This window comes from Garra rufa, chromosome 1 (genome assembly GCF_049309525.1).
Source record: "Garra rufa chromosome 1, GarRuf1.0, whole genome shotgun sequence".
NCBI lineage: Eukaryota > Metazoa > Chordata > Actinopteri > Cypriniformes > Cyprinidae > Garra > Garra rufa.
In genome coordinates, this window is record NC_133361.1 from 49,240,120 (window position 1) to 49,267,476 (window position 27,357).

The following is a 27,357-nucleotide window of genomic DNA, read 5'->3' on the forward strand; positions in this document are numbered from 1 at the left end:
ATGTGTTGAATAAATGTATATATCTGGCACTGCTTGGTAGGAACAGCGGCAGTTTGAATTTCATAACCGAGCTGACAGCTGAGAGCTACGCTACATGATGTTTCATTAACAAAGTTCGGGAGAAGCGCGTCAGATACTTAGCGTAAACAGCACAAGAGGAGCCCACTCAAGTCAATCAGCGCCATAGGTTAAATACAGCTGACTCACCTCCATTCACTTGATGGTTTATCAGTAACTGGTTCGCCTGTCCGCTACTACGTCGCAAAGACAAACTGCCACAAAAGAAGACGATTCCGACTCTCCTCCGGCCGGCTCCAGGACCGTGTCTTCCCCGCATTTCGTTTCAATTGAGCCCCAGGCCTCATCTCGCGGCCGCCGCTCGGCCCGGACCGCCTCACAACGCCTCGGCCTGCCCTCGCCTCCATCGGCGAGAACACCAGCCGATTCCCCAGCATCATCCGCTCGGTCAGGCAATCAATTCCGCCCATAGAGAAACGGACTATGGCGAGTATGAAACTAGCGCTGGCAAAATCCGATGTCCAGTCTTCACGCAAGTTAAACAAAACAGAAGTATTTAACTTGTACAATAATCTGCAACTAACTAACCTCTCCCCCTCTAACCCCAAAGTCGACCAAAAGGAAACACAAACCTCCGGCCGCGCCGACGCCAATGTCTTTCTCCCGTGCGAGGCCTCTCACAGGGCTGAGAATCGATTCCAAAGAATCGATTCCGAAGCATTAGGAATTGAGAGTCGATTCCAAAGTTTGGAATCGATCCCATCAAGGGGAATTGACTCCTTATTCAGAGCCGTGTTCCGTTCAACAACTTATATCTATGTATACAGATGCCTGTCAAACGAAAGACTGCATCCCACGAAGGCTGCATATCTCAGCTGCTAGTCATCAAATGTTGCCGAACGTTTTCGGCGATTCATGAAAATAAACTGAATGAAACGATCATTACAGAGCTCGTCTGAAACACCCATTAATTCGGCTCTTGCTCACTGATAATTATTAAAATTCTGTTAGATCGTTTGAATAAACTAGTCCAAAAAACTATAAGTTATTTTACGATGGGAGTCACTCATGTTGTCCACAAATTTGAGCGCTGCACGACGGATAGACGTGAATGACGTCATCTTATTTACACCCTATATATATAAATGCTATCTTTAACCTTTATCAGCCAATGATAATTCTGAAAGAAAATGCAGAGAGCACCAATCAGTGGTCTCTAGAGCGCACCTGGTTGACAGCTAATCCACAAGCTCTAACATTAGTGTTGTTGTTAAAGTTGTTTATTTTGTTTCACTGTATCGTTTGCTAATTTTGTGCGACGCATACTGTTAAAGTAAATATCATTCAGCTGAACTGTGGACATTAGACACTTCATGACTTGTTTTAGTATTGCAATAAATGCATGTCCACTGCTGAGCCCTGGGTTATGACTAATTCCATGGGCAATGCAGACAAATTACAATTTAAAATCTGTCAGAGCTACAAAAATATTGTACATTTTCATATTTTTACAATGAAGCTTCATATTATGAGAAAGCTACTTTCTTTGACTTCAATATCCTGCAGTCATTGCAAAATTAGCTTCCTCCAATTTAAATGGCAAGAATTGAAAACAACAGTGAGGAAATCGATTCTGAACCAGGAATCGAAATTGATTCCAAAAATTTCGGAATCAAACAACCCTACACAGAACAATGGCCGCAGCCCAGCCCTCCACCGCAGCTCCTCCTCAAGCAATGCCTGGGCCCGCAGCCCAAGCCAGCATTTGGCCGCTTCGTCTGCCAATCGCAGCCCTGGCCACCAACTTCTTTCTCGTGGAGTTTGCAGCCCAAGCAAGCGCTTGGCCACCAGTCTCAGCTCCGCCGCCCGCCCCCGGCAGCTCGGGGCTCGAAGCTCAAGCGAGCGCTTGGCCACAATGGCCGCCTCACACAGCCCCGCCTCCCGCTGCCGTCAGCTCGGATCTCGCAGCTCAAGCGAGCACCTGGCCACACTGGCTGTCACACACAGCCCCGCCTCCAGCTCATGTCAGCTCGGATCTCGCAGCTCAAGCGAGTGCTTGGCCGCACTTGCCGCCTCACACAGCCCCGCCTCCCGCTGCCGTCAGCTCGGATCTCGCAGCTCAAGCGAGCACTTGGCCGCACTGGCTGTCACACACAGCCCCGCCTCCAGCTCATGTCAGCTCGGATCTCGCAGCTCAAGTGAGTGCTTGGCCGCACTTGCCGCCTCACACAGCCCCGCCTCCCGCTGCCGTCAGCTCGGATCTCCCAGCTCAAGCGAGCACCTGGCCGCACTGGCTGTCACACACAGCCCCGCCTCCCGCTGCCGTCAGCTCGGGGCTCGCAGCTCAAGCGAGCACCTGGCCGCACTGGCTGTCACACACAGCCCCGCCTCCCTCTGCCGTCAGCTCGGGGCTCGCAGCTCAAGCGAGCGCCTGGTCGCACTGGCTGTCTCACACAGCCCCTCCACCAGCCTCCTACAGCTCACTCCTCCAACCACAGTACTCGCTCTTCACTGCAACACCAATGCCCATGCCATCAAATGCCACAGCTTCAGAGCCTCCCCAAGTGGCCCACAGCATCCGAGCACAGATACTGGCAGAAATTCAGGATGCTGGCTCCAGAGGCGGAACAATCCCCAACTCCAGTTCCTCATTATTCAGGATTAAGATTCCCCTAAACCACCCACTGAAACCCCTCCTCGACGCGTCCCTCAACACCATCCTCCAAGCATTCTCTCCATGAACCCTCCAGTCATACATAACTGCGTGGAAATGCTTCAAAGCTTTCTACCTCTCATACAACACACCCTTCCTGGATTTTTTCCCTACTCTCAATCACCTCATTCATCTCTTTTCTCGACAGGATCAAGGGACTCCAAGCCGGGCCCATCAAGGGCTACCTGAGCGCATTCAATTTTTCCACAAGCTGATGTTCGGGGCACCCTCTCCCGAAATAAATAACTCACAAACCTCTCTACTGATCAGGGGTTTCAACGATCCAGGCCCACCCGGCCCTACCCTAGACTTCCCATAATGCTAGACATCCTCTCACACACACTCCGCACCAGTTACCAGCCTCTCAGTACTGCCCGGACAGTCGATGCCATGTTCATTTTAGCCTTCTTCGGGTTCCTCAGATGCTTGGAACTCACCATCTCTTCTAAATTTGATCCAAATACCAACCCCACCATTTCAGATTTAACAGTACTCGATAACGGTACAATTTCCTTCCTAATTAAACAAAGCAAGACAGACCAAGCCAAAAAAGGCCACCTCATCTACATCTTCAACCTCCCTTCTCCAATCCAACCCTACCAGTCCATCCTTCAGTTTCTCTGCCTCAGAAATACCCAGGCTAAATCCCCCCGCGAGCCCTTGTTCTTAGACAAAGCCAAAAGACCTGCTAATAGCTTCTGGTTCCAAAAAACATCTCAAGTCCGTCCTGCAATCATCAGGCATCCCAGCAGGAAATTTCTCAAGCCACTCTTTTCGCATCGGGGCAGCAACATCAGCAGCCCAGAAAGGCCTCTCCAAACAGCAGATCCAAACCCTAGGAAGATGGACATCAGAAGCCTTTCAGAGCTAAATCAGAACTAGCCAGTGACATATCAAAGAAGCCCACAAAACCCTCTTCGGCCCATAAGCCATCCAAAGTAACCTTCCCACTCCAGGTCTCCCTATCCCCCCCCCCCCCCCCCCGCCTGGTGCAATGCTAGGAGTCTTGATCTCCCATCGTTGCCATGAGAGCCCTCCCAGGCGGGTCTTTTCTCCCTCCCGGCCCGGCGGGCCTAACCCTACACCTTCCCCTGCCTGGTGCAACACTAGGAGTCTTGATCTCCCATTATTGCCATGAGAGCCCTCCCAGGCAGGTTCTTTCACTTTCCCTTCCCGCCCGGCCGGCCAGACTCTATGCCTCCTCCCCCCGCCTGGTGCAACGCTAGGAGTCTTAATCTCCATAGCTGCCATGAGAGCCCTCCCAGGCGGGCTTGTCTTTCCGCCTCCCGCCCAGCGGGCCAAACGCTATGCCTTCCTCTGTCCGATGCAATGCTAAGAGCCGTGATCTCCCATCATTGCCACGAGAGCCCTTCCAGGCAAGTTTTCCATTCCCGCCTGGTGGGCCAAACTCTACGCCTCCTCCCCCCGCCTGGTGCAATGCTAGGAGTCTTGATCTCCTATCATTGCCATGAGAGCCCTCCCAGGCAGGTTCGTTCATTTTTCCCTTCCCACCCAGCGGGCGGGCCAAACATTACACCTTCCCCCTGCCTGGTGCAATGCTAGGAGTCGATCTCCTATCATTGCCATGAGAGCCCTCCCAGGCAGGTTCGTTCATTTTCCCCTTCCCACCCAGCGGGCGGGCCAAACGCTACGCCTTCACCCTGCCTGGTGCAATGCTAGGAGTCTTGATCTCCTATCATTGCCATGAGAGCCCTCCCAGGCAGGTTTTTCTCTCATCCCCCCCCACCCAGGGGCTAAACTCTCCCTTCCCCCCGCCTGGTGCAACGCTAGGAGTCTTGATCTCCCATCGTTGCCAAGAGAGCCCTCCCAGGCGGGCTTTTCATTCTGCCTCCCCGCCGGTGAGAGCCCTCCCGGTCGGGCCTACATACTCGCCGCCCACAAGCGAGACTCATCTATCCAACGCCGCGTGCCATAATCTCCCGCCTATCATCTCAGTAGTCCTTCCGACCCCAAACCACGTACTTCAACATCAACAGCCGGCAGGGCCTACCTGACTGTAGCCTCAAACCAGAGCACTCTGGCCTGCCTACCTGCCAACTTCCCGATCATCAGCCCCCGTCACATTAGTGCCTATTTTGGGGGGTGTCTTTAATCCGGCGGCTGTCCTTCTATCTATTTGCTTTTTGGGGGGTACTCTGGGTTCGGGCCATCCCCGAGCTCGGAGCCCTTCACCGGACAGCACGCCAAACATGCATTTCTATTCTCCGGCTAATTATATGTAAGCGCGAACTCGTGAAATGATGTTTCATTAACAAAGTTCGGGAGAAGCGCGTCAGATACTTAGCGTAAACAGCACAAGAGGAGCCCACTCAAGTCAATCAGCGCCATAGGTTAAATACAGCTGACTCACCTCCATTCACTTGATGGTTTATCAGTAACCCTCCACCACCCCATCTCCTCACTCCGAGTTCTCACTACTCCTATTGGGGGGTACTCTGGGTTCGGGCCATCCCCGAGCTCGGAGCCCTTCACCGGACAGCACGCCAAACATGCATTTCTATTCTCCGGCTAATTATATGTAAGCGCGAACTCGTGAAATAACAAGCTTTCAGATTCATGTTTGCGTGTGGATGGGACAGAGAGAGGGAGTGTGTGCGTCTCTGCCAAATTGGCCTGTGTGTGTTGGCTGCATGTAGGTCAGTTTTTGAGCTGGTGCATGCTACCAAGTTATGTTTTACCATTGCTAACAAGCTCACTAATTGTTCTGCCAGTGTGAGTGTGTGTAGCAGTAATGAGAGAGACTCACTGCTGTGACAAAAGTGTTTCAGTATCCCTCAGAGACAAGTTATAAATGATCCCTGTGGACAGAGGTGTCGTTTTATGAAATGAAACACTGTCACATGCTCTCCTTTCATTCTCCTTTATTTTGTCTTCTCTTTTTTCCTTTACATGTTTTGTCCTTCCTTCTATTCTTCCTTTCTCCCTTCCTTTCAATACTACTTCCCATTGTATTCCTCTTTCCCTTTAAATATTCTTCATTCTCATTCATTTTCTTTTTTGTCTTCTTTCTTTCTTTCTTTCTTTCTTTCTTTCTTATTTTGTCCATCTTTTTGTCTTTCTTTCTTTCTTTCTTTCTTTCTTTCTTTCTTTCTTATTTTGTCCATCTTTTTGTCTTTCTTTCTTTCTTTCTTTCTTTCTTTATTCCTTCCTTCCATGTTTTTCATTCATTTTTGTGTTTCTTTCTTTCTTTCTTTCTTTCTTCCTTGTCTTTCATTCATTTTTGTGTATTTTCTTTAGTGTCCTTCAATCCTTTCTTTCTTTCTTGTTTTCTTTCTTTCTCTCTTTCTTTATTTCTTTCTTTCTTCCTTGTCTTTCATTCATTTTTGTGTATTTTCTTTAGTTTCCTTCATTTCTTTCTTTCTTTCTTTCTTTCTTTCTTTCTTTCTTCCATGTCTTTCATTCATTTTTTGTTTATTTTCTTTAGTTTTTTGTCTTTTTCTTTCGTCCCTGTACGTTTTTTGTTCTTTTGTGCCTTTGCTTTCTTCCCTTTTCACTATTTTACCTTTCCTTCCTTCCCTCCTTCCTTTTATTTTTCATTTTTGTTTATTTTTGTCCTCTCTTTACTCACTTCTTTATTTTTTGTTATTTTGTCTGTCTTTTCTGTCTTCTTTTCCTTCTTTCTTTCTTTTATTTTTTCTTTTGTCTTTACTTTCTTCCTTTTTCATTCTTTTACCCTTCCTTCCTTCCTTCCTTCCTTCCCCTCTTCATTTCATCTTTCATTTTTGTTTTTGCCTCTTTTTGTCATATTTTCCTTCTTTCTTTTTTTCTTTCTTTCTGACTCTGTCAGACAAACCCTGTGGCTACAGATTCACAAGCCTTTGCCAGTCTTTCAAGTGTTAGAAATTGTAGGTGATATGGTTTAAAGCTTCTTAGACTAAAATTAAAATGTAATTTGAATGTAAGAATGTAATTTAAATCCTTAATTTAATTTTATATTTTGTGAGATGAAAGTGTTGACTGTTCTCATGGAGCCAAGGCCCTCAATGAGAGAATCATATACCTAGAGTCATATTCCTCAAAACACATGTAACTTGTTTAGCAAAAATGTCAAAAATAGACAGGAAAATAGAATCTAAAGAGGAGGAAAAACTGAGTAGGAGATAGAGGGAATGAAGTCTGGTGCCAGAGTCATTATTAAAGATGACATATATGAGAATACGGATGGGCGGCCAGTGGCCAGAGAATTCATGAGTAATGAATTGTTTGCACTGTTTTATCCTTAATAATAATTCACTTTTCTCCCGCACCTGGAACAAAGCTTAGAAAGACAGTGAAATGTGTAATAAAGCAGGTGTTTGGAACATCCTTGCTGCCTTTGGATTGCATGTCTATTTTTTTATTTATTTGTGGTTGATATACTTTCTCACGCAAAGGCCCTACACCCATAGATGCTGGGTTAGTTGATTAGTGTAGTAAGATTCACTGGAGCTGATAGCACGATTGATTTTGCAAGTCCCGTGGCTATAGCATATTGTAGAGCTTCAGGCTGTGTGTAGTGCAAATCATGAACATACACAATATTCACAGTGCACTGCGCACAGTATGTGCACTTATTTCGGCTTTTCTCACGGTTTTCATTTCCCAATGGAATAAAATACATGTGTATTTAAATGATAGACAGAAAAAAGTTAGGTTCCCTTCCAGGAACATCGAGCTGCGTCGAGACGCTTTGAGAACGCCCCCAGCGTGACCACGCTCTGAATCACGTGTATAATCCGTCCAATGGAATCACGTGACGTCACCGGTGTGATGACGTCACCGACCAGGAAGATTAAAAGCACGTTCGGTGAGAACAGCGTTAGCTTTCTGCCATTCAGCAAGCGCTCTGTGTCCTGTTACTCTCCGTTTTGTATGCACAATTGCATGCCCTTTTATTTAGAGAGTAACAGTTTGTCTTGTGTACAATGTCTGTCTCTAAGGGTGAAAGTTATAAGCAGCAACATCACAGGCCATGTGTTCCTCATTCCCCTCGTTTTATTACGGGTGAGGATACACACGGCTTGTGTGTTGTCTGTATGGGAGCAGAGCATGCAGCATCAGCCCTCAAGGGGGCTGGTTGCTTGCATTGTGAGCGCATCCCTTTGCGTGTGCTCCGCTCCCGGAAGGCTCTCTTCGAGAGGGGAGCCTTCACTAGTGTTCTTCGCGGGTCTGGTCCCGCTTCCACCAAGGCAGAGCGGCAATTGCACTCGTGGGGATCGCAATTGGATCTGGTAGCGGGTATGAAGACGGGCGAGTCCCTATCTTCTGCCTCACCTACCAGTCCATCGCCCGCTCGCTGGGGTCGGAAGCCCGCTCTGCGGTTTCTTCCCCCCGGGGAGAGGGCGCGGCGCTCCTCTTATCTTCCTCCGAGGAGGTGGATGTAGAGGGCGCCGATGAGGATTCACCCCCTCAATCACCCCAGTATGAGGAGCTTTTAGAGGTGGTCACTCGCGCTGTTGCCACATTAAATCTTGAGAGGCCAGCCGAGAGACAAGCCGAACCGCAGAAAAGCAAGTTGGATGAGCGCTTTCTGCGGTCTCGGCCACCACCTCTGCACCGAAGCCTTCCATTTTACCCCGACCTCCACACCGAGGTGTCGAGGTCGTGGGGAAAGCCTTACTCTTCGTGGCTCTACAGCCCCTCCGCTGTTCACTACGCTAATGTGGCAGGGCTGTCTGAGCATGCATATAAGGCGATGCCCCGGGTGGAACAGACGCTTGCGAGCTATCTGTCCCCCGAAGCGGCATCGTCTTTGAAGGCTCCGGCGCTGCCCTCCAGAGCATTAAAAACAACTTCAGCTCTGGTGGGCAAAGGGTATGCGGCTGCAGGTCAGGCTGGTGCGTGTCTGCACACCATGGGGGTGTTACAGGCGTACCAAGCTGACCTGCTCAAAGAGCTGGATGAAGGCGAGGGGGCTCGGCCTGAAGATATTGCCGAGCTCCACAGAACCGCTGTCTCTCCGTGCCACCAAGGAGACCGCCCACATCATCGGCAGGTCTATGGCAGCCATGGTGGCTGCGGAGAGACACCTTTGGTTGACCCTGACCAGCATTAAAGAGAAGGACAGGGTCTTCCTTATGGATGCCCCGCTCGTGCCTTCGGGTCTGTTCGGCGCCGCCATTGATTCGGTCGTCGACAGACACCAGGAGGCACGTCGTCAAGCGGCGGCGTTTCAGCGGTTCTTGCCTCGCCGTGCTCCAGCTCAGGGGGCTGCTGGTTCTCAGCAGCCCCAGCCGCATACCAGCTCCTCATACAGGGAGGCCCAGAAACAGAGCATCGCCCCCCGTTGGGAGAGATAGTGGGTCTAGGCGGCGCTCTGGGCCGGGCCCTTCTAAGCCCAAGACTGACCTGAGGGTGGTCTTGCAAGCTAAGAAGGGCTCTGCTAAAAGGCCCTGATGGTCATGGCCCAGGGCCAATGAGGACAGCCCCCTCTGGGGAAGAGCGGTTAACACCTCATCATATGGTGCCCGTCTCTCCTCAGTGTCCTCAGGGGATCGTCTCGCCAACCCTGCCACCCCTGGTGCTTCAGGGTGCAGCGGTCCCGGCGAGCATACTTCTCGTCTACTGCCCGTTATCGTAGCGGTACCGGGAAGCTTGCGACCTCTACGGAGGTCCCTTCGACAGCTGGTTGGGTGTTTTCCTGCCAGTCCGCCACTTCAGGACCCCATACCAGCTGCCTCTCTAACACCAGAGGTCAGCCTTGAGAGGCTGATTCCCTTAGTAGACTTTCTGGCAGCGTGGAAACTTCTGCCGAATGTGTCTCAATGGGTCCTGCGTCCTGTAGAAAGGGGTTATCGTATTAAGTTCGGTACTCCTCCTACCAGCTTCAGCTGAGTTTTTCCCACTCTGGTGGGCCCCGAGCAGGCTCTGGTTATGGAACAGGAAGTAAACACTCTCCTGAGGAAGGAGGCCATCGAAGTGGTCCCTCCTCACGAACGAGAGTCTGGGTTCTACAGCCGGCACTTCATTGTTCCCAAGAAGGAAGGGGGCCTCAGACCCATTTTAGATCTACGCTTGCTGAACCGTACAGTCATGCTCCTCAAATTCCGTATGCTTACGGTCAAGCAGGTCGTGTCACAGCACGTTTGTCTCCCGCTCATGTTGATTCGATCCTCAGCGAGGTCGCGAGAGTGAAAGAGGGCCGGTCACTCACTGTAAAGCAGTTCCAGAGACTGCTGGGTCTGATGGCAGCTGCGTCCAGCGTAATTCCTTTTGGCCTGCTGTACATGAGACGCCTTCAGTGGTGGCTCAGAACCAAGGGGTTCTCCCCGAGGGGAAACCCGCTTCGCATGATCAAGGTCACGCGGCGATGCTTTCGTGCCTTAGACATGTGGAGGAAACCTTGGTTTCTGACTCAGGGCCCGGTGCTGGGAGCTCTGTGTCACCGCATCACGCTTGCGACGGATGCGTCCCTCACTGGTTGGGGAGCAGTCTGTGGAGGGGTCTTCATCTCAGGTGGCACATCAATTGCCTGGAGATGTTGGCCGTGTTTCAGGCTCTGAAACACTTTCTTCCAGACCTAAGAGACCGCCATGTGTTGGTGCGCACCGACAACACAGCGGTGGTCTCTTATATCAACCACCAAGGAGTTCTGCGTTCACGCCCCTTGTACAAGCTGGCGCACCAGATCCTTGTGTGGCACCAGATCCTTGTGCAGTTTACATCCCTGGGCATCACAACGTGAGAGCAGACATCCTGTCGAGGCAGGGTCCGAGGCCCGGGGAATGGATGCTTCACCCCGAGGTGGTGAAGCAGATCTGGAAAGTGTTTGGCCAGGCTCAGGTGGACCTCTTTGCGACTCTAGAGAATGCGCAATGTCCCCTCTGGTACTCTCTGAGTCATCCAGCTCCCCTGGGGCTGGATGCCATGGTTCAAACGTGGCTGAGGCTACGTCTGTACGTTTTCCCCCTGATTGCTCTGCCCGGGAGTTCTGGCGAGAGTGCGCCGTGATGGGGTTTGACTACTCTTAGTAGCCCCGTACTGGCCGGGCCGAGTCTGGTTCTCGGACCTGATTTCCCTCCTAGATGGCTCCCCCTGGGAGATTCCTGTCAGGAGGGATCTCCTCTCACAGACGGGGGGCACTCTTGTCCACCCCCGCCCGGAGATTTGGAATCTGTGGGTGTGGCCCCTAAGGGGGCACAGTTCATAGCTTCCGGTCTCTCAGCTGAGGTTGTTGAGACCATTCTCCAGTCCAGAGCTCCCTCCACGAGGAAACTGTACGCCTTGAAATGGAGGCTCTTCACTTCTTGGTGCGGAGACCGCCAGTTTTACCCAGTTAACTGCCCAGTTGGTACAGTGCTGGAGTTCTTACAGGCCCGCCTCTCTGTCGGGTTGACCCACTCCACCCTGAAGGTCTACACGGCGGCCCTAGCAGCTTACCACGCCCCTCCACATCCTCCTCCAGTACGCTCTCGCGTCCCTACTTGGGACCTGGCAGTGGTGCTAGAAGCTCTTTGTAAGCCTCCATTCGAGCCTTTAGAAAATATATCTGATCGTCTTCTCACTCTTAAGACTGCTTTTCTGTTAGCTATTACTTCCCTTAAGAGGGTTGGGGACCTTCATGTCCTCTCAGTGGATCCTTCTTTTCTAGACTTTGTGCCTGGTATGGCCAAAGCGTTCTTACGTTGTTATGTCTTTTTTGTACATGCTTTTATGTTGGTATTTTTTATTTGATGTTTGAACTGATCGTTTTATCTTTCACAATACAAATTTAAAAACGTCACTTAATCCAAATGGCCCTATTGGTTAATCAACAAGTGTTTTGATGTAATTTAAGATTTTTGTTTTGATGTCTGTTTGTAAAATATCCAACACATCAAAACATATTAAATGAAATAAAAAAAAGAAAAAGTTTTTAATCACAGAATTGCCAGTCACCAGTGTGTTATTGAGCATTTGCATTTTGTCAGTACAGAACAGCATTGAATGCAAGAGAGATGAACCAATCATTGTTGAAATGAGGCTTGTCAGAGAGATTAAAGAGGTGGATATTAGTTAAATCAATAGCAAACAATCAACCTCCATATTTCAAATCAATGAAAAATGCTACAGTACTGCAATGTACAGTCATCACATTACAAAATGCACTTGTGTTACCCAAACAAACTGACATGAAATCCATAATGTTTGTATATCTAATGTCACCACCGTGAGTTGAGTAAAGTATACTGTCAGTACTGTAAATGTACTTGCCCATCTTCATGACCTCTCTAATGGGCTTTTGCCCTCAAAGTCGTTCATTCACAAAGTCAGTTCTTACATACAGTACACAAAACTCTCTAAATGTACATGGTAAACATATATTGTGGTTATTAGATGAACAGATGTTCAGGACAACAAGAACAGTTAAATAAATGGGACAGGTGCAAATGAAAAGTTCAATGTTAACTACATTTTGAAAGTGTATTGTACCAAGTTAACTGGAAATATGCTGTAAGATTTGAGAGGGAAAAAAAATAAAAAGAGTAAAGGAATATTATTCAGTTCGATGACTACGGTAAATGTTCTCATTACTGTATGTGTCCCCATTTTTTTTTTTTTTTTTTTTGAGAAAAACATCTACAGTACTAATAAATAAAAGTACAATAGTCGGTTTTGACTGAAAGACTGTCTAAAAAAATGAGTTTTGAAAAGTGTACTAATAATTAATTTCAGTACACTGGATTGAATGACATTGAAGGCTTTAAATTAATTGAATATAATTGTTTATTTAGTAAGTCTTTCTTTGTAAAGATCACATGGGGTGAAACAGCTTTATTTAACAGTAATGAAAAGAATGTGCATTCATTGCCATTGACTTTACCATTGAATTATCTATCAAATTCAGTAAAGAGCTTTAAACCCTGCAACTGGCCTTGCCTAAATTTAAGGTGAACCGCATCTAGTAGTGGTTTGTTAGGAACATTTGTGGTGAGAAATTTAAGAAGTCTCAATGAAGTTAGAAAACAAGAAAATAGTAGGAAAGAGGAAATAGGCTATTCAAATAGTTAGCCAAAATGGAGTATTTTTTCAATCATCTTTTGTTTAGTTAAAATGACTTTGTCAGATGGCGCACAGTAAAATACCATCTTGAGTTTAGAGGGGAAAACTTTTTACACAAATGTACACTGTTTTTAGTTAACTCTCTGTTTTCTGTGGCACAAACCACAGATGTTGTCTATTATACAGTTCAATTAATAGGTCAGAAACGACACAGCCCACTCAATCTTGATGCTTAATGCTGCACATCTGCTGATAAAAACATTAATCACAGCAATATCAGTTTAAAACCTTCATTTGTAAAAGCTATACTGGTATTTGCATCTTAATTGTTACCTCAATTAATTTTACTAAACATTTATGGTAACACTTTAGAACAGGGAACACATATTCAAGAGTTTTCCCTATTCCCTAAACAAACTACTAATTTGCTGCTTATTAATAGTTAGTAAGGTAGTAATTAAGTTTAGGTATGGACTAGGTAAGGATTAAGGGATCTCAAATATACTCATGCAGAATAAGGCATTAATATGTGCTTTATAGATACTAATAAACAGCCCATATGCTAGTAATATGCATGCTAATAAACAACTACACTCTTAAAAATAAAGGTGCTTCACAATGCCATAGAAGAACCTTTTTTGCTTAAATGATTCCATAAAGAACTTTAAACATCTGAAGAACCTTCTGTTTCACAAAATATTCTTTGTGGCGAAAGAAGGTTCTTCAGATTATAAAAAGGTAAGAAAGAGATGGTTCTTTAAAGAACCTTTGATTGAATGGTTCGTTGTGGAACCAAATATGGTTCTTCTATGGCATCGCTCTGAAGAACCTTTCAAAGCACCTTTATTTTTAAGAGTGTAGTTACTAGTAAGAATTGGTACTTAAAATAAAGTGTTACCACGTTTATTAGATATAATATGTTTGATGCTTTATTCAAACGAATATGGTCCAGAAACAGGCATTCATGCTTGTAATGGAAAACAAAAACTGAATACAAACAAAGCATTGTATATTTTGTGCAAAACCCTCTTTGTAAAAATTTTTTAATCTCAGTCTCGTATTTCTTTGAATTTGCAGTTTGACTACATGGATGAATTCCTTTTGTATTTTTAATTTATTTATTTCAAATCTACCAATTTACTCTGTATTTACTATAGCTACTATATAATTTAAATATACAAAGACTGATTACAGTTGATTATAGACAATGAAATACTTATTCAAGGCATCATCTTGCACACTAAATTACAACAGTAGTGTACAAAATAGAGGATTTCTCATCATTTTTTATTGTATTCAATTATGCTCCTGGAGATTAATCTTCCTGTAAAATGAACTCTAATCGAACACACCTGAGCCAGTTAATCAACCTCACAACCAAAATTGTCTCTAGAAAATAGATCTGATCATGGCATCTCTGTTTTTTGGATGCAGAAATGGTTGACTGGGGATAAAATAAGCTAAATACTGTATGCATTTTATTGTATTTGTTGATTCTTGTTTTTATTTTGCTGTAAGTTATAATCGTTATCAACCAAAATATTAACTAACAGACACAATATGTATTTATAGTTATAATGTTTTTTAAATTATTTATTCATTTTAACTTATTAAATTTTGATATACATCAACATCTGAAATCACTCACCCATTTTTGTTCACTTAATAGTGATTAGTGAGTAAGTGAACAATTTTGGATATTCTGGGTTTATTTGAGTGCTTTCCGGCACACAACATCAACATAAGAGTTTAAACTTGCTAATGTTATTCACTACTTCCCAGTGTAGTGCACTACAATATGTGACCCTGGATAGGGCTGGGCGATTAATCGAAAAGTAATCGAAATCGACATTCAGAACCTATAATCGTTCAAATTTTTCCAGGACGATTATTTCGATTACTTTCCCTTTAAAAACACCGAGGCGCCAGAGTTCACAGAGGGGGGCGCGGGAGCTGAAATGCTTAGAGATAGAGACCTGTGCGTGACAGATTTTTCAGTCAGCACGGAATTTTGTCCCTCTCCCGCCTGCAAAAGCCTGCATTGTGGTTACCTATACATATTTTTTGAGTACATCGATCTTATTCTCAACAGAAAAGCAAGCATGGGCTGCTGTGTGCATGCATGGCAGAATGCGAGCAAACAATGCTCCCTGCCTATCTCAGTTCATCGCGATCTCATACAACTCTTATAACACAATGAATATTTGCACAATGAATATTTAACAGTGTCTACACTTCGTGTGTTGCAATGAGTGGATTCGTGCGCACGCAATATTAAGCAGTGCGCAAGAACTTTCGGTGAGTGGATTCTTGCATTCCAGAAACTTCCTATTCTTGCACCTGTTAATCATTTTGAAGTTATATTAGTTGTTCGTGTTGCTTTTGTGTAATAGATGAATAACAATTTGTATGTTTTTAGATATTTTATGTTTATATATTTCTATTTTCCGGGAGTCCCTCCAATCATTTTATTCTCCCGCATCCCGCACACACACGAGTTTCTACCCACTCGCGCATCAAGTTTTGTCCCGCGCCGCACTCTGTTTCTGTGCAGGTCTCTACTTTGAGGTCAAATAAAGATGTATAAAATGTTTTACTAATAATTTTATATAAAAATGTTTTTAAATCATATGCTTACAATGCCAATATAGGGCAATTAAAAAAAAAAAATTAAACAAGTGTAATTGACAGTATTCTGACGATCCGGCGTTTCAATCTACAAATCACCAACGTTTACCATGGTTTTACTGTAGTAACACTGACAGTAACCATGGCATGGCAGAAAAGTAAAATATTCATATAGAATTTTATTATACTTATAATGTGTTAAATATATTAAAGGAGTAATGGAATATAATAACAATATATATATTTTTTGTAAGTCATTACAGTTGTTTGTTGTACATTTGTAATTATACTGAATGTCTTCAGGATGCTGTTTTTCATTACAAATTCTTTACCGTGGTAGTGGTAATCTACAAATGTATGCAAATGTATGAAAGATGAAGCTGTTGTTATTTTTACAGATACTCACAGAAACAGAAGCTGTCAACTCTGCTACTGTCAAATGTGCATTTCTAAAATCTAAAACTTGTGATATATATGCATACATACATACAAGAGTAATTTTATTAAGAAGAGATACTGCTTATTTTCATTGAAACATTGAAAATAATTTATTTTGTTTCCAAAAGTGCAAGTTATTTATTTTCACTAATTTAAGAAAAATGTGACTGTTCGTTTTAAGCAATGTGTGCTTTAATTTCAGTTGTTCAACACTGATGTTCAATAAATAATCGTAGATAGTTGATAGTGTGTGTTTCCTTCAATTATTTTAAAATCAAGTAATGCACCCTTCATTCAAAAATCTCTCACTTGTAATATGTGAGCATATTTACTGTACAAAACTTGTCAGTGAACTATGAGGGCAAAAAAAATATATATATATAAATATAATTAAATATAATTTTATTAATAAATAAAATAATCGTTCATTAATCGTAATCGAGTTAAAATGTTCAATTAATCGAGATTTTGATTTTAGGCCAAATCGCCCAGCCCTAACCCTGGACCACAAAACCAGTCATAAGGGTCATTTTTATACATCATATGAAAGCTGAATAAATAAGTTTTCCATTTTTGTATGGTTTGTCAGGTTAGTAGAATATTTGGCCGAGATACAATCTGGAATCTGAAAAATCGCCTTAAAAGTTGTCCAAGTGAAGTTCTTAGCAATGCATGTTACTAATCAAAAATCAAGTTTTGATATATTTACAGTAGGAAATTTACAAAATATCTTCATGGAACATGATCTTTACTTAATATCCTCATGATTTTTGGCATAAAATATAAATCGATAATTTTGACACATACAATGTATTTTTGGCTATTGCTACTTACTTAGTTTTGTGGTCCAGGGTTACATATTTGTAATTGCCAATATAGAGAATATTGAACATGTGAGTGATTTGGTGAGAGCAAAGTCTCACTTTAAAGCACAGTATTTAGTTGAAATATTGAATTTCCAGTCATTTCCATTCACTACTTCTCAGTGTAGCGCACTCATGTTAAGTCAAGTAGGGTTTAAAAATAGAATATTGTATAAAAGGTTTGTTTTAGCATATAACAACCCTTGGGAGTTGCAACCTCAGGGCACGTGTGTGAAAGTTAATTATACTCCCACAGTGGGAGGAGGGTTTTTACATGACATGACATAACTCCTCATCCCTCCTCTCTCTCTCTCTCTCTCCCTGTCTCTCTTTTCCTGCTCTCCTTCAGGCATTGTCAGTCTCTGTCTGACCTTGACAGACTCTTTTATTGCCTAGGCTTTTTTGCAAAGGCTGCAATTCAGCGGCATTTCAGCGAGCTCTTGTGACAGGTAAAGAGAAAGCCAGTACAGTGGCAGCTGAGCAGGGTCTTTTTTCATTATGCTAAGTGACATTTGCTCTCCACGGGTCACCGGCGGAGCATGCGAGAGAAACGGAGCTGTGACAACATTCTGTACGTAGCGGCGTGCATTTTTTGTCATCGTTCCTACATTGTTTCACAGTAGGCTTTTGGAACTGTGACCATTACTGACTCCATGGAATTGAGTTGCTTCATTAAAAGCTTATTGTATTACTGTATTAAAAGTTCACTTTATTATGTAGAGTATTATGAGAGAGAGATGGACTGAGCGAGTGTGATTACCTGCATCTGATACAGCATTCATTCTTCAGCTCAGTCTCATATTCACAATAAAACATTAGTTTGTATGTCCGTTTAGGAAAGCGATATCTTTGTCGCATAATCCTTTTATCTGTTAAGGGTGATTAGTGCTGTTTAGTGCATTTGTTGGCTACGTCTTACATGGTGTTGTTGAAAGTAAAAAAAAAAAAATACGGTAACACTTTAGAATAGGGAACACTAATTCACTATTAATTACGACTTTTCCCTCAATAAATTCTTAATTTGCTGCTTATTAGTAGTTAGTAAGGTAGTTGTTAAGTTTAGGTATTGGGTAGGATTAGTGATGTAGAATAAGGTCATGTAGAAAAAGGCATTAATATGTGCTTAATTGTAACTAATAAATGGCTAATATTCTAGTAATATGCAAGCTAATAAGCAACTAGTTAAGAAACCGTAAAATAAAGTGTTACCAAACTTCCTTGTTTACAACCATTTCAGTCTCTTTCAATATAAGTCATTATTGCTGATTCACTCATTAAATAATCTCTTGTCGCCATCTAATGCTGGAATAATGTAACTAAAATCACCATCACGAAGACCCACACACCATTTACAAATACAAAATACTATTATTAAATACTACTTTTATTTAAATAAAATGTTACTCTATTGAATAATAATATTTAATAAACAACAACAGTCATCATAAAACTTGCTAGGCTATTCAGTATTCAGTCAGAAGTACAAAGGCAGCGCTCTGATATACAGCATTGAAGTTACATAAAATGTAACGTGATGAGATTTTGCCCTCAACCAAAACTATTTGATCTGGAACAAATAATAGATGAACGAGGCCACAGACTACCTGTTAGATTTACCAAAAATGAATTATATCTCCTGTTTAACCACTATAGAGTCATCAGAGCAGGTGGCAAATTCCAGAAGATATGGGCTAGGTAAGGCTGCTCTTGGTGGGTTCATCAGCTCAGCCGCTGACACCCTGGAGCTCACATCTCCGAAAATATAGAAGCCCATTTTAAATAGACGTTATCTTAACTAACAAACTACGTATTTGAAGTCTAAACAAGTACATTCTCTCCTAAAACTCTTAAAACTACATTCCATGACACAAAAAGCGTGTTATTTCTAAAATTATGGTGGATTTGGCCATCCACCATGACACTTGCTGTGAGAAATACTGCAAGCAGAGTGATACTAATGCTGAAATGGTTGGAGTTCTGTAATTACTAGAATATTGCATACCTGGAAATAGCTCTCAGCCAATCAGATACGAGAACCAGAAAGAACTCCTCTTGTCCTGCTTTAGGTCGCTTCGTCCTGCTCTTGCTCCTAATCGCACAGCAATTATTTAACAAATATTTTAGCACTCTTTAAAGACAAGTCATGATGCTGCATTGTTTTCCAGCATTGTTCACTACTTATCCTCACAGAAAGGGCTATTCTGGCTGAGAAAGCACTGACAACCTTCTATTTGTCTCGTCACACCATCGGATCTGCTTCAGGCAATTGTGCGGTTGATCAAACCGGCTGGATGTGGAGGTTTACAGGAGGCAGATGACTCACCGAGTAGCAGTTCCTCTGTGCCCTGCTTGCTTCTGTGATCTATGGAGCTGCCATTCACCTTCAGATGCTCAATCAATATTGCCATGAGCAAAAGGCAAAGACGAAAGGAAGTTAGTAAGAGAGAGTAATGGAAAGAGTGTTTCCTTCCCTGCAGTAAGTGTTTAGGTTGAGTTCACTTTTTTTTTTTTAAATGCAAGTGAGTTTGAGTCACTGTTTCAAGGTTCTCTCTGGGCTCTTCAGCTATTTTTACCAGTCAAGCTGAAGTTTTGAGTTGTGTCAGAAGCGTTGAGTTGTGTCCTAATTACTCCTCATTCTTGGTTTGTTTGTTTACTACTTGTCTATGTTAGTATTAAAGTCTTTCCCAAGAGACAAAGCAGAGAATGAACTCAACAAAGAGAATCTAAAAGGAAAATATTAGTGTCTGGTGGTGATTCCAACTTTTCCATTGCGTTTTACTTGGTGTGACAGTAACAAAAACATTTCTAAATGCATTATATAAACAGCTACATCAGGCATAAGTGAATTTGTTGTAAGTTTGACCAGGGACTCAATCAGTTATAAAGCACTTTTTATATCCGTGTCGGACATTTGAGAAGAAGGCTATAATTTTACATAGATGATGTGGTGATTCTGCAGATGAGGTTAGTTGCATTGCCAATCCACTTGACAGAGACATGTAAATTGCTATAGGATGATGTTTGATCACATTTTACATATTATGCAAGGTGTATGTAAACTTTTGACCTTAAATGTAGATAGAGAGATGGATGGATGGATGGATGGATGGATGGATAAATGGACAGACAGATGGAAGGACACACAGATGATAGATAGATCCTGACATTTTCGTGCAACTATTTCTGTATGTTTATCAGCATCTCAATGTATAATGTGCCTCCAGCCTACATGTTTTAAGAAAAACAGCATGTCCTTTAAATGCCATTGTCCTCTACTGTCACAGCTGTATGATGGACGGTAAGCTCTAGCTGATATCATTCCCGTAATTGCGTCTTGTTATGTTGGTTGCTGATGTCGGGCCCACGGGGCAATCAGGGCTCTAATCATCTTGTAGCATCACCTCGACTTGAATCTTTGCTCTACATACCTGCACAAATTGCCAAAGTTGTAACCAGTTCCCATGGAAACTAAAATATAGTACAGAAGATTCTGTGACAATGTTTTTTTTTTTGTTTTTTTTTCAAATGTTGGATGACTCTCATATTAGCTAAAAGCTAACGAGCAACCTTTGCGCACTGTCAGACTCAGACAGTTCAAAGAAAAGGTGCATTGGTTATTTACAGTAGGTGGATTGTTACAGCATCCCAAGGAAAGCTACAGTATAAGGCCTGAATGTTCAAATACATGCCTGTGCACTATGAAAATCATTTTCGAAATCAGTATTTTTGTCAACCCAAAAATGCCTCTACATACATTTCTGCAACACTGTAATTACGTACCTTACTGCAAGTAGCCATGGCACGGTTTTATTATGTTAGAACAGGCACGTATTACTGCATGTTTGTCACACTTTAATGTTTCAGATCATCAAACAAATTTAAATATTAATCAAAGATAACACAAGTAAACACAACATGCAGTTTTTGAATGAAGTTTCTTATTATGAAGGGAAAACAACATCCAAACCCACATGGCCCTGTGTGAAAAAGTGGCCCCTAAACTTATTAACTGGTTGGGCCACCCTTAGCAGCAACAACTGCAATCAAGCGTTTGCGATAACTTGCCATGAGTCTGTTACAGCGCTGTGCAGGAATTTTGGCCCACTCATCTTGGCAGAATTGTGTAATTCAGCCACATTGTTTTTTTAAGGTCATGCCACAGCATCTCAATAGGATTCAGGTCAGGACTTTGACTAGGGCACTCCAAAGTCTTCATTTTGTTTTTCTTCAGCCATTCAGAGGTGGATTTGCTGGTGTGTTTTGGATTATTGTCCTGCTGCAGAACCCAAGTTCGCTTCAGCTTGAGGTCACGAACAGAGGCCGGACATTGTCCTTCAGGATTTTTTTGGTAGACTGCAGAATTCATGGTTCCATTGATCACAGCAAGTCTTCCAGGTCCAGAAGCAGCAAAACAGCCCCAGACCATCACACTACCACCACAAATTTTACTGTTGGTATGATGTTCTTTTTCTGAAATGCGTGTTATTTTTACGCCAGTTGTAATGGGACACACAAAAAGCTCAACTTTTGTCTCGTCAGTCACAGGGTATTTCTCCAAAAGTCTTGGGGATCATCAAGATGTTTCTGGCAAAACTGAGACGAGCCTTGTTGATTTTTGTCTTGTTATTCAGCAAAATATCTATACATCCTTTAAGGGAAATTTAGTTTTGTAAAATTTGCTCACCAAGCTGCATTTAATTGATTAAAAATACAGTTAAAACAGTAATATTGTATAACATCATTACAATTTAAAATAGATGTTTTCTCTTTTAACATATTTAAGATGTAATTTAGTCCTCTGAATTTTCAGCAGCCATTTCTTCAGAAATCATTCAGATATGTCAAATATGCTGATTTGGTGCTCAATCATTATCAGTGTTGAAAACAGTTCTGCTTAATATCTTTGTGGAAAGTATCTTTTTTAGAAATAGACATTTGTTCAAAATAATAGCATTTTCTTCTGAATAGAAATCTTTTTTAATGTTATAAATGTTCTAATTATCATTTTTTCTCTTTTGAATGCATTCTTACTGAATAAAAATCTTAATCAATCAATCAATCAATCAATCAATCAATCAGTCAGTCAGTCAGTCAGTCAGTCAATCAATATCAATTAATCAGTCAATCAATCTTACTTACCCCAGACTTTTGAATGGTAGTGTATTTGTTTAAACGAGAAATAAGCAGATTTATTAATATATATATATATATATATATATATATATATATATATATATATATATATATATATATATATATATATATATATATATTCTCGGATTAACAATTTATAATATCTGATGCAGCTAACTCTTCAAATTAATGCATGTTTTTCTAATGATTTTTGAATATTTTACAAAAAAATAAGATGCTTATTAGGTTATTAACTTTTAGTCTGGTTGAAGTATCTGTTAGTCTTGAACTGGACGGCTCCTGGCTCCACTAACCCCATTTCCAACCGTAATACTGTAGAGGAAGAACACTTGGATTGTTCCTGCAGGAGAGTAATATAAGTGTCTTTGGATAAAGTGCTCATGGCTCTACTGTATTTGAGCATTTCTGTCAGTTCTGAGCGCTCAGTGAATATAACTTTGCCCCAGATTCTCATGTTGCTGGATTTCAGCCTATTTTATGGAATTTTGAAGTCGAAAACTTTCAACCAGATCTAACAATGGCTGTTCAAAGTGCAATATACGCCTTGTAGAGGAAACGCACTGCAACGAAATTGGAAACCACTGAAATGGAAATGAGAAATAAAACCTGAAATCATTCTTGCATTCATACACATCGGCACCCCGGACGCATTTCACCACAGATGTTTCACGTTTCAGGAGATGTTTGTAAACCAAAACTGAGCAAAAGATGTTTGATGTTTTCAGTTTTGGGTTACACTTGTCTCTTCACTCCACAGTATGGGGGGTTTGGAGTCATAAATCGAATTTATGTGAGACTAGATTTTAACGTATAGTCAGGGTTAATTAAATATCCATACTAAGGTCAAACCTACATGCACTGTGAGGGCAGATATTGATTGTTGCTCTATTAATATTCCTAGTGTTTTGGGTCACATTGCATAACTTTTGAATTATGTAATGGATTACATACCATGCATTAAGAAGTGTCATATCTGTCTGCTGTTGTTCAGAAAAAAATGTTATATAAATTATTTATCTGCCTTAGAAATTAAATAAGCGGATCAGTCAATAACCAGTGTGTGTGTGTGTGTGTGTGTGTGTGTGTGTGTTTTTCACCAGATAACGTGTACAGAGAATGTCTTGCCAATGGCACCTGGGCAAAGAAGGGAAACTACTCCCAATGTCAGGAAATCCTCAACGAGGAGGTACGTGGTTGAACTTATTAAATTAATAACAATTTATTCATACAGTTATTTCACAATGATACATACAGTGTTTTATACAGTGTGGTCAAAATGTCTAGGTTTTAAAGTTTATTATAATACGTTTAAGCATAAGCATAGGGGGGAAATGCAAATTTTACACTGACCACATGAACCTTTTTGTTCAAAAGGTCAGTTGTTCTTGCTTGCACCAAAGCAGAAGCAGCTCACAAAGCTTGTAATATAGTTTTCAAGTGAAAATTGTTGTATTAGAATGCAAATAGAATGAAAGGTCCTTTCCTTTGCACTCTGGATCAGTTTGTTCCACATTTCACTGCATTTAGACTCGTGAATCTAATCTAATGTGAAGGTTACAGAAGTGTTGTTGAATAAGGGACACTAGTCATGTTTTCAGGAGTCATTGAGTCATTTCGAGTCCATTATTCAATGTAAAATCTTCAAAGACGGCACAATAGAGTCCATGCGTTCTTGCTGAGAGTTGTCACTTGGAATCTTTAGCAAGACTGTCATCCGACCTTCACAGACACGGTTTGTTTTTTATTTGCGGCTTATCTTTATGCTCTTTTATGTGTTCCAAATGTTCCAGCTTGATGCTACTTGGCAAAGTCAGTCAGATTCTTGGATATAAATAAGTGTACACACAGCTTGCTTTTTTATTAGAGCATCTTTTAAATGCAGTATGTGTATATAGTAGATTAAATTGATGTGCTTATACTGTTTCTGTAATTTTTCTTACAAATTAAGAAATATATAATTTATTACAAATTTATGACATTATACTATATTTATGTCAGTATACAGTATTCAAACCACTTGTAGATAAGTGAATTTGCAAGTGAATCTCTCTGTGAAATACATGCATGGCTGGTATACATTAATGCTACACATCTACAAGATTCATTAGCTGTCCTTCGGTGTAACAGAAGTAACATGGTGGGATTAATAATGTATGGACCTTTATCTGCCCTCAAAAGAAGCAATTTAAGCAGGCGTGCTATGCCTTTGTTCACACAGGGATGGTAAAAAGAGAAATCGCTCATCCAATCAGTGGGACGGAGGAGTGGGCTAGCAAGGATAATGCTCAGATTTATATTTAGACAGCAGGGAGGGCTTCCGCCACAGTCAGTGGCTTACTGGAGCATTTGATTACCACTAGATGCTGTTTTTTAGCTAGCGATAAGGGTTTTCCCTCATTACCAAGTGCACTGTTGGAATTCATGCGTATTGTATTTTAAAACTTGAAAAGAGCCTCTTAATCAGGTCATGCTGTTAACATGTGATCAGCTGGAGGATTGGTGTAATACTGTAGTTAGTAGCTACTTTTGATTCAGACAAAATGGATTTTGTGGTGGTCGTGCAAGAGTTGCACAGTGGGTTCAAATCTGGCATGGCCTTAACAAAGATGTTACATATTTTATATTAACATTTTTGGTAAATATGTGGCAACAAATAGTATGAAAATACAATGTACAGATGTCACATTGGTCAACATGTTAAAGGGGTCTTATTATGCTCTTTTACAAAGTCTTTATTTTGTTTTGGGGTGCACTAGAACATGCTCTCATGCTTGGTGCTTCGAAAAATGCATTATTTTTCACATAGTTTACATTATAGATTTCTCCCCAAGCTGGCACACGGTTAGTTCCGGGTTTGATGAAGGTCTGACTTCTAAAAAACAAAATGTGTTGTGATTGGTTAGCAGTCCCATTGTGTTGCAATTGGTAAACAGCTTAGACAGTGGTTCAGTACTGCCACACCCATTCCCAAAGCAGCAAGTTCCATTTACAACTGCGCAAGCTAGATTAAAGTGTTTCTTATGTTTTAAATATTGATATTTTTCTTACAAAAACTCATCGGACCGCTATGGGACTAAATATCTTTGTAGATGTTTTTTTATGCCCAAACACACCACACGCTGGCTAAAATTCAAAAAGTAAAAAAGCATAATAGGACCCCTTTAATAAAAAGTGTAATACATGTATTGTTCAATGTTATTTCATGTTAGTTAATACAATAAGTAATGTTAACACATGACACCTTATTGTAAAGTACAGTGCCTCGCAAAAGTATTCATACCCCTTCATTTTTTTTTCACATTTTGTTTTGTTGCAGCATTATGTTAAACTGCTTTAAATTACTTTTTTTTTCACATCACTCTACATCTCATACACCATAATGACAAAGCACAAAACAGGTTTGTAACAACTTAGCAAATTTATTAGAAATAAAAAACTGAAAACACTTGACACTTGAAATTTAGCTCAGGAGCATTCATATTGCTTCTAGATGTTACTACACTTCGAGTGGAGTTAAACTGTGGCAAATTCATTTGAATGAGTATGATTTAGAAAGGCACACACCTCTCTGAAAAGGTCTAACAGCTGAAAATGCATATCAGAGCAAAAACCAAATCCTGAGGTCAAGATAACTGCCTGTAGAGCTCAGTGACAGACTTGCGTTAAGGCAATGATCTAGGGAAGAGTTCAGAAAAAAAATCTGCTGCATTGAAGGTTCACAGAAGCATGTATCCTCCATTATCCATGATGGAAGACGATTGGAGCAACTAGGACTTGAGAGAGCTTGAGAGGTGAAAAGGTGAGGCAAAGAATGGCAGATAATTGCCAAATGCAGATGTGCAAAGCTTGTCACATCATACTCAAAAAGACTTTAGGCTGTAAAGGTGCTTCAACTATGTAATGAGTTAAGGGTATGAATACTTATGCAATGTACTTATTTCAGTGTTTTATTTTTAATAAATTTGTAAAATTTGCAAATCTGGTTTTTACTTTGTCATTATTATGGTGTATGGAGTGTAAATTGATGTGGGGAAAAACTAATTTAAAGCAGTTTAACATAATGCTGCAACAAAACAAAATGTGAAAAAATGAAGGAGTATGAATACTTTTGCAAGGCACTGTATTACCATGATTATTAGATGAAACTTAACAGAAAATTTGAACTGAAAGACTGACTAACTGAAACAAGTTAAAGCACTAAAATTGCTAACTGGAAATAATAACAAAACCTGAAATAAAACTAAATGTTTAAAAAGTCACTTTAAAAAGCACATAATAAAAAAAAAAAAAAAAATTAAAAACAAAAAAGAAAAAAGAAAATATAAAATATAAAGCTAATTGAAAATGTTAATACAATCTATAATACTATAGAAATAATACTAGTATAGCACTGGTTCAAGTTACTTCAGTCACCAAATAATATCTCTGTTTTGCCAATGTAAAAAAAATCAGGGTCATGAAGTTTTTGGTATCTAAGCTTAAAAGCCTAACACTGGTACTCAGAGGTACAGCGGAGTCTTTAAACCTTTAAGTCTTTCTGTACTAAGACAGAGTCCCCAGTGGCTTGTCTGGCATTTGGACTCGCCACTGTGGAGCAAATGAACCGGAGCAAGTCCCCACTGCAGAATATTTTAAGTGTGCTCGTCAGAAAAACTGAATAAATGCTTGTTCGTACATTATCACTCAGGTTATTGTAAATGGAAATGTTTTTCCCCAGTGCACTGGCTTTTCAGTGCTGCTCTTTTGTCATTGTGTCTGTCTATTGTGGTCTGTGAAGAGTACTTCAAAACACAAGCAGTTGCCTGGTCACCCTCAGCAAACTGTTTTCGTTAAGTCTTTGGCATCACTCGGCCACCATTTGAAAACCATATTTTAGCATGATGAAAAAAAAATGATTCAATACAGAATCAACACTGATGACAATGCCATTCACATTCAAATTAAATTAGAATCAGAAACAGAAGGCAATAAATCTCACAGAAACAGAACGTCTGCTCTCAGCCAAGCAGCAGAGCTTATCAAGCCAGATTTGTTCACAAAATAAACATATGATTTGGAAAGCCACTTTCCCACAGTGCATCTCCTTGGTAATTAGCAAAACTCACTTTACCATGAAAGAAAAATACATTAAGCCAGTTGTTCAGCATTAGCTGCACCATAAAGCCAAGTATATTACTATGCATTCTGGGAGCATATGCATGACATTAAATTACTTTGGGAAATTCAGTGAAGATGTTAATATCAGGGTCAATTTACCATGTTAATTCAGTACAAATAATTATTAAGCTACTTTTTGATATATATATTCAGTGAGTTACCATTCTACCCTAGTATTGCATTATTTGCAGGCTCTTTTCAGCAAATATTGATGTATGTGATTAACTGCAATTTATTTGATTATTTAATCAGTATGTTATTTAATTGGGTCAATGACGTGATGCCGTTAAAAATTGGTTTGCATAAAAAAGATGCCATATATATCAAGTACCTGTCCCATGTATAGACCCACTTTAACGTTTCAAAAAGATTACTTATTTGTAAATTCTTTGTTATTCAAAGTGT

General features: G+C 41.2%; 1 protein-coding gene across 1 annotated transcript in view; it reads left to right on the forward strand.

Annotated features, from left to right (window-relative positions):
* crhr1 (corticotropin releasing hormone receptor 1) overlaps nt 1-27,357 on the forward strand; it is a 283,958-nt gene that overhangs the window by 188,339 nt on the left and 68,262 nt on the right. The window contains exon 5 of the mRNA XM_073832713.1: nt 22,896-22,981. Coding sequence (XP_073688814.1) covers nt 22,896-22,981 — 86 coding nt within the window. The remainder of the gene's footprint in view (nt 1-22,895; nt 22,982-27,357) is intronic.